This window comes from Bidens hawaiensis, unplaced genomic scaffold (genome assembly GCF_021521415.1).
Source record: "Bidens hawaiensis isolate Kalapana, Puna unplaced genomic scaffold, B.hawaiensis_p1.1 tig00031024_1, whole genome shotgun sequence".
Lineage (NCBI taxonomy): Eukaryota > Viridiplantae > Streptophyta > Magnoliopsida > Asterales > Asteraceae > Bidens > Bidens hawaiensis.
The window spans coordinates 24,470-35,333 of record NW_027495193.1 but is presented as its reverse complement, the minus strand read 5'-3'; the positions used below and the strand labels follow the sequence as shown (position 1 = coordinate 35,333).

Here is a 10,864-nt window from a genome sequence, read left to right as displayed (position 1 = left end):
AATTTGATCCAACCTTTGGATAATGATAGATAAACTGATTTTGTGAGCATAACGGGTGAAGTTATTAGGCTTAAAAGACTTTAGAACGTCCACTGTTTGGTACGGTAGCTTTCCATGGTGTGTAAAAGCAGAAGTGATACAAACTAAATCTACTCGATTTACTGTGGAGAGTCATTTTGAAATGTGCATGTCTCCACATATATCTCTCCGAGTGATACGTAGAAAAGTGATTACCCAGTCACACATGAGCCCGTTAGTGTCTTGATCCCCGTATATATTGTGTTATCTTTCTGCAGTGATCCAGATTCGGGACTTGCAGGTGTTTGTTATGGTTCTTAAATTCAATATATATATATATATAGCTGATACAATATGGGTGAGACACCAATTGAGTATTGGACGTGCTTAATGTAAAGATTATAAAGTCGACTCACATGAACATTGTTTAATCAGACACTACGGGTCGAAGTCAAATCGGGGTGATCTGGGGAAAGCCAAATACGCCTTGAGAATAGATAGGAGGCATCACAGTTCTCTAAGTGATGTCCATCTAAATTTTGAGCCTAATTGAACCTAATCTGTATCACTAAAGCAATGAAAATCATGCTAAGTTTCATACCTGCCTTCAACCTGTTTCTCTATGTCATAATAATGTTGAACATGAATCCATGTGATAGCCTCTTAATCAGTATGATTCCATGTTCGGTTCTTTTCTTAAACATGCAGGGTTCTCGAAAAGACTGAAATTTGATCCCGTCTATTTAGATTTCTTCCGTATTATTTTTTTCTTTATACTATTGTTGAAAATCTGTTTTGCATATAAATTTTGGGTTATTCGTACTTGACATAAAGTTTCAAGTTTTAAAGTTAACTTCGCTATGGCGAAGTTGTTTAAAATGGTGAAGTTATCTTAACTTTGCCTATGAGGTTTTCTGAAAGTATAAAAGGACCTCATAGGTCAAATCTTGTCAAATAAACCCTCACAAACCCTCGACGAACCTATCAGAGAAATCAACCTTGCTCTATCATCGTTTTTGTCTTCGTTATTGCGTGAAAAAGGTCTATACACTCATTATGTTTCAAAATTTAATACCTTTGCTCGTCATTAACCCTAACTTTGTCCGATTATGATGTTTTTAGTCCTTATTTTAAAATTATATTCAATCCTTGTTCTGTGTTACGAGATTGGTAACATTACGGGTTCCATGGGGCTAATTAGACAGTTTTGTAGCTAGTTTGATCTTCTGATTGTTGTTGTCTGCAATGGAAATGGCTTTTGATTTCTGCACTGTTGTGGCAGCGAAGTTATCCTAACTTCGCTTCACAACAAACTTCGCTGCTACAATGTTGGGCGATGTTATTCTTAACATCGCTGTCTCACTAACTTCGCGGATACCTTTCTAAGCGAAGATACAAGTGTATGTGTATTAAGTCTAACTTAACTCGTTTACTTTGCAGATATGATAGCTATAGCAGGTGCGGGTGGTATAGGTGGTGATGGAGGAGACGGGGATAAGAGACAGTTTTTCCCGGTACATAACATGTATGTGGCGCTAGATCCAGATGCTCGTGGAGCTGACGATTACTCGAAGATTATCGCGTTCCTCATTCGCTCAAGAATTTTTCACGCTACCTCTACAACTCTTCCGATATCTTTACCAAATATTGAAGACTTTTGGAGAACAGTTGAATATGATTGTCGTGTTGAACCTCCAGTTATGCGTGCTACAGTCAATCAGCAAGTGGTACAGTTCTCAGCTAATCAGATTCGGGAGGCTCTACAGTTCGGAGTTGAAACCACTCAGGATCCTACTGAGTTTTCAGCTACTTTCAGAAACGGGGCTTTTCTTCGTATGGGGTACTCGGGTCCGTTTAAGGACTCACAACGCAGAAAGGGATTTCTATTAGACTAGTGGCGCTTCTTAATGCACGTGTTGATTGTGTGCATGTCTGGTCGTAAGGCTGGATCCTATGGTATGGGTGCGACAATGCAGTCTGCTATGACCGCGTTGACATATAATAAACCGTATAGCTTCAGTCAAATGGTGTTCTATGAGATTGATCGTCAAAGGTGAGCTGTGGCTCGGCAACGGTTCTTGATGTATCCTAGATTTTTACAAATGATTCTTATTCACATAGCTCCGAATCTTCCACAGCGGCGTCCTATTTCTTTTGTGGAAAGTGTGACTAAGCGAATTTTTGCACTGTGTCAAACATCAAGTGCACGGAGCAAGACTGAATGTCGTCTGAGGCACACTGCTTTGTTTGGATATCCCGTGAATCCTGCTTATGTTGCACCACTAGATGATGGCTTTAATGATCCTGTTCCACCACAAGTCGATATTCCTCAACCACCTCCTGCGATTCAACCACCACATGTAGTACAAGAAATTCCTGTTATTGACCCTATCGCGGCTCCCGCCGAACAGGTTGATCTTGATGTTGCTTTTGGAGGTTAAGGCTTCATAGATATGGATACAGTTGATCCTTCTGAATTTCAAGCCTCGTTAGTTGATGTTACTTGTGTGCATGTTTCGTTGGTTGATACTTATGTGGGTCCATCTATTACCTCGGTTGTGGATTCTGAGGAAACTTTGTCTGTTTCTTCTACAGATGATGTTGTTAAGGGGCAATGGGTTCTAGCTACTCAGGAGAAGGTACATTGGAAACGAAAGAAAGATTCTGATGATGACAGTGAGTCTGATTATGAGCAGGAAATGTATGCTCTAGTTCGGAGATCAAAGAAGGCCAAGAGTGGTGAAAGCTCGCGCGTGGTTCACTTGCTCTCCGCGATTATCGAGTTTGTCTACGCTTATTTCATCTTCACCGGCACCCTTGGTAGTGACTTCTGGTTCATTATCGGTTCCTTTGTCAGCACCATCTATTGCACCCTCAATGGTACATGTGTCTACACCAAAGATCGTTTCTTTATCACCTCCTTCTGTTACCCCATCGGAGGTGGTTGCTATGTTTGTTGAATCCACAGTGGTGGCTACTGCTGGGTCTTCTGTCTCAGTTCCACCTCCAGTTACTATATCGCCTACATCTGATATTCCAGTAAGCTTGGGCATTCCACCGCCATATGCTCAGGATACTTCTCACATGTCATTTGATTTTGACACTACTTTGTCGGATTCTGAGCGGATTGCAGCTCTGGAAAGGGTTGTTGCTGAGCAGTCAAGAGTGAATGCTATTCAAACTCAGGCTATCAAACATCTGGTGGCTGAGAATCAACTTTAGACCGCACTTCTTGGTGAACATGGTAAGCTTTTTAATGCTTTGAAATAGTTCTTAGCATCTCAGGAGGAGACTAGCTGCAAAGGTGATGAGTTGAGAACAAAGAGGAGTCATGATAGAGATGATGATCCCAATGCATCGAAAGATCCAGGTGGTGAGCTGCCAAGAACTGAACAAACTCTTGGGGCTTCCACATCTCAGGGGGAGTCTACTACTCCATCTGGCAGTGCAAGTGGTGAGACTGTTGTGGTAGACGATGAGGATGATATGGGTGAAGATGTGTTGTCTTTGAGTGAGATGGAAAATATTGGTGAATAGATTGAAATCGACAGTGGTTTAGAGGAACGTGAGATACCTGATGATAGTATTGAACATGATATTCCTAGTATTGGTCATGATCAGCTGGGTCAAGATGATAATGTGTCGGGTGATTTTGAATGGGAGGAACAGCCAAGGTGGAAAGAAGAATATGCTCAGTGGTTTATCAAAACAAAGAAGTCAGTGGTACCTACGATGTTCAAGAAGATTATAATATCAAAGGTTATGCTAAATCGAAGAAGGGGATTATTTGTTGGATTTATGATGATCAACTCATGTTGTTTGTGATCAAGAGGTATGATGGGATTCAGTATTTTGCTAAGAGATTGAGATCATTAAATTCATTGCTTTAGTGTGAGGTGAAGGATTTGGCTCGTTTAAGGCTGATTAATAGGAGTGGGGACAGGTTTGCTAGCTGGGTTGGTAAGATAGTGTGGAGTGAAGTTAAGGAGAAAAAGTTTGAGTTGTTGAAACCTCAAAAGGGGAAGTTAATTGAAGATACTAAACGGGGAATGCGGGCAGATGGCAAGCCGTGGATGGTGATGAAGTACAACCCTATTCGGTGTATGAAAGAGGTTCCAATGAAGATCATGCCTCAAGACGTGATGAAAGATCTTAAATGGTGGTACGTTGATTGTGAAACTGCTGAGGCTGTGATGGAAGATTAGGATGAACAGGAGATCTTGAGGGTGTATGATCCTATGCACCTGGTTAACTTGTCTCAAGCTGATTTGCAGGTACTTAATGAAAAGAAGATGTTTTATATTCCTGCTTGGAAAGATGAAGCGAAGAAATATCAAAGGGTGGTCTCAGTTTGTGTGAGAAAAGGTGTACATGCTTGAAGATGGAAGGTACGGCTTTTTGGATTACATGACGAGACGAAGCTATAAGAGAAATGAAGCTACTGCCAAGGGGGAGTCTGTTGGTGCATTATGTCAGTAGTGCATTAGTCTCGAGTCTATCGTGTCTGTAATCGTTACATTGTTTATTATGTCTTGATGAACTTGCTATTTGGTTATTTGGTTTTAGCGAACTTGTGGTTTGGCGAAGTTAGGGACAACTTCGCCTAGGGTGTTAGGCGAAGTTGTCGTGGTTATATAAACCTAACTTACGCCTTCTTGTAAGGTTTTTTGGCAGACTTGTTTTGTAAGACATTGATAGACTTGTTTGGTGTTTTGGCTCTTTACATCGAATAACAAGTAATCCGTTGTTCTTAAAAAAAAATGCACCAATAATTTGTTTGGATATTGTAAGAATATTTGTATTTATTTGAATTCATTAAATAGATATTGAAATTTCCCATATTGCATATTAGTAACCTTTGAAAAGCTGTGAGCAATCAGTTCACGTCCTGACATTTCCGTCCTAGGTTGGGGTGTGACATATTGAACCGTACAAATACATAAATACTCATTTGGCTTCCTCTTTGATTTCTCTCAAGGGCAATGTGGTATAGTTTTCTTCTGAACCTTAAGGTGTCAAGTGACACAAAGATACTCAAATTAGGTGTTAAGGGCCACAACAATCCTTTTATCTTTATACAAATAATAAAGTTAGTATAGTTACTTGGTAATTCAAAATATATAGTTAGTAAAAATTAGAACTATATAAAATATGCAATTAGTATAGTTTGTTGACAACTAATAATGATTAATTATATAATGTGGCAATTTTGACCTATTTACTTTTTAATGAATTGATTCGAGTTACGCTTAAGTAAATTATTAGAAAAATAAATTATGTCTGATACTTGATGCTTTTAAAATGAAGCTTCATACAAATTTTTATGAAAAATATTTTAAAATCAAATTATGGGGAACAACCCGCCCCAAAGTGTTTTAAAAATTTCACAATCTACAAAGTGGTCTAATCAATGAGAAAAAATTATTTAAGATCAGTTTATATAATCACCTTAAGTATATGCTATATCTAAATTAAAACACACCATTATTAATAAGTTCCGAAATCAGCGGCACGGGTTGACTTGCAATCACCTATTTATAGTTATTTTACTTATAAATAAACAACGCATCATTTTGACTTTTGCTACAAATAAAATTCAACTTAGTTAACATTTTGACCCATTAAGATAAAAATAGCGTTTTAGAAATTGAACCATATTGGCCATCCAACCGGCAAATAAAACAAAAATAAACCAGCTTTGAAACGACATAAAGAACCAGAAAAAAACCAGTCGGGATAACATTAAATATTTTTAAAACTAAGTAGCTGTACACAATAGTTCATGCATCAAACTTATTATTAGGGGAAGCATGAACTATTGTGTACACCTACTTAATATTAAAAATATTTGATATTAACCCGATTGGTTTTTTCCGGTTTTTTTGCCGTTTAAAAGCCGGTTTGTGAACAACCAGCCGGTGTGCATGAACTATAAATGTTGGCTTACTTTTTTTTTTCTGGAACAACTTACTTCTTAATTTCTCAATTGAGCAATGTGGAATGAAATATAATTATCTTTTGAATAATGACACATATCGTTCAATTAGATGCCAAGTGTCACAATAATATGTTTGCGTTTATTATATTACTCTGTTAGAATTCGTGTGACGGTGGTTATAAGATACGACATAAAGATTTTTTTATTATTTGAATAATATACCTTGTGATACATATTATAATTATAATAGTAATAATATTAATAATAATAAAAAAAATGACTAATCATAAATGCCCATTCTAAAAACGGCTGCGATTATTAATATTATTAATTATTAATAGGAGTATTTACAATTATACAGTTGCAATTGAGAAACGCTTGCAATTAATAGTGAGCATCGTGCTCGTTTAGACTACAACGATACTCTACTCAAAAGAATAATAATAATAATAATAATAATAATAATCCAATGGAGACAGCCGCCGTGTTATCAAACGCCGCCAGCGTCGCCGGCCGTGGTCCGGTGAGAGACACCGTCAACGTCTCTCGGTATCCACGCCTCTCCTCACTTCCTTTCTCTTTCCTTCCTCCTTACAACAAGGTAATAATAATAATAATAATATTATTAATTTTAGAAATCTATCCCTACTGTTAAAATGTTCTCAGATTCGTAGCTTTTTTCTTAAACCGATTTGCTTTCCTTCCGTACACAAATCTCTGTGTTGGATTGAATTCCCGGTTTGTGTAGTTAAGTTTGTGATAGTTAACGTTAAGATTCAGATTGCTTTTATTTAATAATAATGGATGCAGCTTGGAAGTCAGTTGCGATTGAATGCGCGAGCTGTTCAAGTTGATTCTTCACTCAGGTTCTACTGCTGCTACTTTTATTTTGATTACCCTAGAAACTATCAACATTGCAGGGTTTTTGTTTTGTGAGGTTTTTATAATGACTTTAATTGTTTTTTTAACTGAGCAGTGTGCCAAGTGAGACGACGGTTGACCTTGATTGGGACAACCTAGGGTTCGGGCTCGTGCATACTGATTATATGTACACCATGAAGTGTTTTCTAGGGGAAGGTTTTACTAAAGGGGAACTGGTCCCTTTTGGGAACATAGAGATCAATCCGTCTGCTGGAGTGCTCAATTATGGCCAAGTTAGCTCCTTTTTCTTCAAACTTTTATATGTATTTGGATATATAGATGAACATGATCGTATATATGCTTTGGTGACTATCTCTTCCAACGAAAAACTTGCATAATGTGAGCAATTCTCCAATAATTCTGAATCGAATCTTTTAAAATATGCATTCATGTATGCATGTGCTTTATGCCTACTAGCTTTATTTCTGGCATCAGAATATTCTTCTACTGTGTGCAAGAAGAACCTTTTATTTGTATTCTCTTCTAGATAATATATAGTGTTTGTACCAAAAGATATACGTATACACACAAACAAACATAAGTATGTATATATTGTATTTGTGAATGGTGGTTACATCATGTTATTCCTTTCCACTAATTGTGCTCTTTCAGTTATTAGTTTCTTCATGATAGAGTATTGTTTCACTTATTTGTAAACAGTATTCACCAAAAGTTTTCACATATATTAACTTTACATTACACTGCAAGATTCAGATTGTCAAATAGTGCATGCATATTATCTTCTTCAACGGCTGTCTTTTTAATTGGAGTTAGATACTAAAAGTTAGGAAATTTTCATAATTTTACTTAGTTTTTAAAAGTGTAAGGAGGCACAAGTTTAAATTTGTAATTGGTTAGCTGATTAAGGTTTGTCATCATCTTTATCAATAATTATTGCTGCTGTGCTTTTCTTTTTTTGCAAACCAATTCTATGTTGTCTCAGATGGACAAATATATACTACCTGTTTGTTTCTTACTTTTATTGAATCTATTACTGCTGTAACTAAATTACGTTTTTGCCCATTTGTACTTGCATAGGGATTATTTGAAGGTTTAAAAGCATACCGAAAGGAAGACGGTAACATTTTACTATTTCGCCCCGAAGAAAATGCTAAACGAATGATTTCAGGGGCAGAGCGTATGTGTATGCCTTCACCTTCTGTTGATCAGTTTTTACAAGCTGTTAAAGCCACTGTACTAGCAAATGAAAGATGGGTAATACATAATAATAATAATATAAATATATAAATTTTATTCATAACTTCACTTAAGTACAAATAGACAATTACCTTTTTGCCCTTTATTAGATACCCCCTCCTGGTAAAGGTTCCTTGTATATAAGACCGCTGCTTATGGGAAGTGGAAGTGTACTCGGTCTTGCACCAGCTCCCGAGTATACGTTTCTTGTTTATGTTTCTCCTGTTGGTAACTATTTCAAGGTATGTTGTTTATGAAGGCCCTCTTAAAGGTACACAGGCCTGTAAATCAACCGAACGAACACGAACATGCATGTTCATGTTCGCCCGTTTAACTTTAACCGAACAATGATCGAACACTAACAAATAAACGAATGGGGTTTTCTTGTTCGTGCTCATTCGCTAAGAAAATGATTGTGTTTTGTCTCCGTTTGTAGAATAATAGGATAAATGAACGTTTCACGAATATAAACGAACAACATGATTAAACATAGGTGAATGAACATAACACGAACACCAGTAAAAATAAACGTAAACATCAATATTGCGGGCCTAAAAATTTAATAAAATTTATAATTAAATTATACTAAATTGCAAGAGGTATTTATTTTATTTCATAATAAGTAATCTAAATGTAACAAGCCTAAATATATTTAATGAATATATAAACGAACGTAAATGAACTAACTTAAACTAACAAACATAAATGAATGAACGGCACAAGTGTTCATGTTCGTTCGTTTAACCAAATGAACAAAAAAGTTTGTTCATATTCGCTCGTTTATTAAGTAAACGAACTTTCTGCCAAATGTTTCACTAAATGTTTGGTTCATTAACACCCCTAGGTATACTGAAGCCTTTTTTCAACATTTAATAAACTTTGAATTTCTGTTTTGAGTTTAAGATTAAAATATAATTTTATTTTTCATAAGATGTTATGTATTTCAAAAATTTCAGGAAGGTTTATCACCAATAAACTTGGTGGTTGAGACTGAAATGCATAGAGCAACTCCTGGAGGTACCGGTGGTGTAAAAACTATTGGAAACTATGCTGCAGTAAGCATATCTATCATCATTTTAAGTATATAATCATTCTCACATTAAATAAAGTAAGTCATTTTATTAATTATTCATATTATGTAGGTTCTGAAGGCTCAAGGTGCGGCAAAAGCCAAAGGCTATTCAGATGTTTTGTATCTCGACAGTACGCATAACAAGTATTTGGAAGAGGTCTCGTCTTGTAATATATTTGTTGTAAAGGTATATTTCAAAAGTTCATTTTATCTTCCCCTTTTCTTTTAAATAAATGTTTTAACTAATATTTGTTTATTTAAAAATATCTTATAGGGGAACACTATATCCACGCCCGACATAAAAGGGACTATCCTACCGGGTATCACACGAAAAAGTATTATCGATGTGGCTCGTGATCAAGGATTCGAGGTACTTGATACTTTGGTCTTATTTTAGAATGATGTTTGACTTAAAATAATCAGATAATCTTATATAAATCTGTTCATCCAAACATTAAAAGCTGATTACTCTGAATTATAATTTATTTCATTTACCTCATTTGACTACATATCTAGGTTTTTGAAAAGCCAGTAACAGTGGACGAGTTGCTTGATGCTGATGATGTTTTTTGTACTGGAACCGCTGTGGTTGTATCCCCTGTGGGTAGCATAACTTATCTTGGCAAAAGGTTAGATTTATGATTTATAAAACTCTTGTTATGTAAGATATTTTAATTTAAACATGTTGATCATTTGACTTGGCTTGACTCGGTTTTTGTGTGTTATTCGACAGGGTGACGTACGGGAATACTGGTGTAGGACTCGTTTCACAACAACTTTATTCTGGGTTGACAAGGCTGCAGATGGGTCTTGCAGATGACAAAATGGGTTGGATTGTTGAACTCAAGTAGTTTATTATGTTTTTTTTTTGTTTGTTTTATCGTTTGTAGTATTAAGCTTGACTTGGTAACCTTTTCTATAATAAGCATGACTGTTTTATCTTCCATGAATTGCCTGTTAGTAAAGCTACAAGTTGTTACTACCAAATTAAGCAAACTTTTGTGGACAACAGGCCAACCTGAGTGCTAGTGGTGGCACAAAACCGGTTTTTGGGTCAAGTGCACCGGTTTGGATCGAATCAAACAAAGTCAAAATTTTTCAATTCTTTTATATCTTTTTATTAATTTATAAACGATTAAAGTGAGAAGCATGATTGCAAAAACTATACTATTTAAGTTTGAGAATAAAAAACTAAAGCTTTGAGAACTTACTTCCGAGCGTCAGCATCTAGACTAGAACTGAACTTTCTGTCATGTGTTGGATTGAGGTAACTAAATGTACAAATATAAACTATGATTGTCAAGTTTAAGAAATCACTAATAAGCAAATTCAATATTAATAATCCAACTTATAACTCATTAACCAATATTAATCTACACCGGAGTGACGATCCTAACTTTTATTTTCGTTACCTAAGAGGCAAAGCCAACCCGTAACTAACACATGACATGGGTATGTTTGGTAAAACTAGTTGGTAGCTGTAGCTGGAAGCTGCTAGCTGGTGGTTAGAAGCTGTAGCTGGTAGCTGTTAGCTGTAGCTTTTTTAGAAATATTTAGGTGTTTGATAGAGTAGCTGGAGCTTTTAATAAAACTAGTTGGGTGCTCACGCGGTGCATCGTTTTAACCTGAAACCTATTCTGACTTGACCCTTTCGACTCAAAACCATACCAACATGAACCAAACTAAATTAGCCATATTTGCATCGACTCGTTCCGACC

The 10,864-nt window shown here is 36.1% G+C and overlaps 1 protein-coding gene across 1 annotated transcript; it reads left to right on the top strand.

Annotated features, from left to right (window-relative positions):
* The first annotated feature begins 6,792 nt into the window (after positions 1-6,792).
* LOC143581469 (branched-chain amino acid aminotransferase 2, chloroplastic-like) lies at positions 6,793-10,031 on the top strand. The gene is made up of 9 exons (XM_077064247.1): positions 6,793-6,822; positions 6,933-7,110; positions 7,916-8,092; positions 8,185-8,316; positions 9,031-9,129; positions 9,217-9,333; positions 9,421-9,516; positions 9,663-9,775; positions 9,880-10,031. Exons 2-9 carry the CDS (start codon positions 7,003-7,005, stop codon positions 9,995-9,997), a joined length of 960 nt encoding a protein of 319 aa, XP_076920362.1. The 5' UTR covers positions 6,793-6,822; positions 6,933-7,002; the 3' UTR covers positions 9,998-10,031.
* Positions 10,032-10,864: the final 833 nt, after the last annotated feature.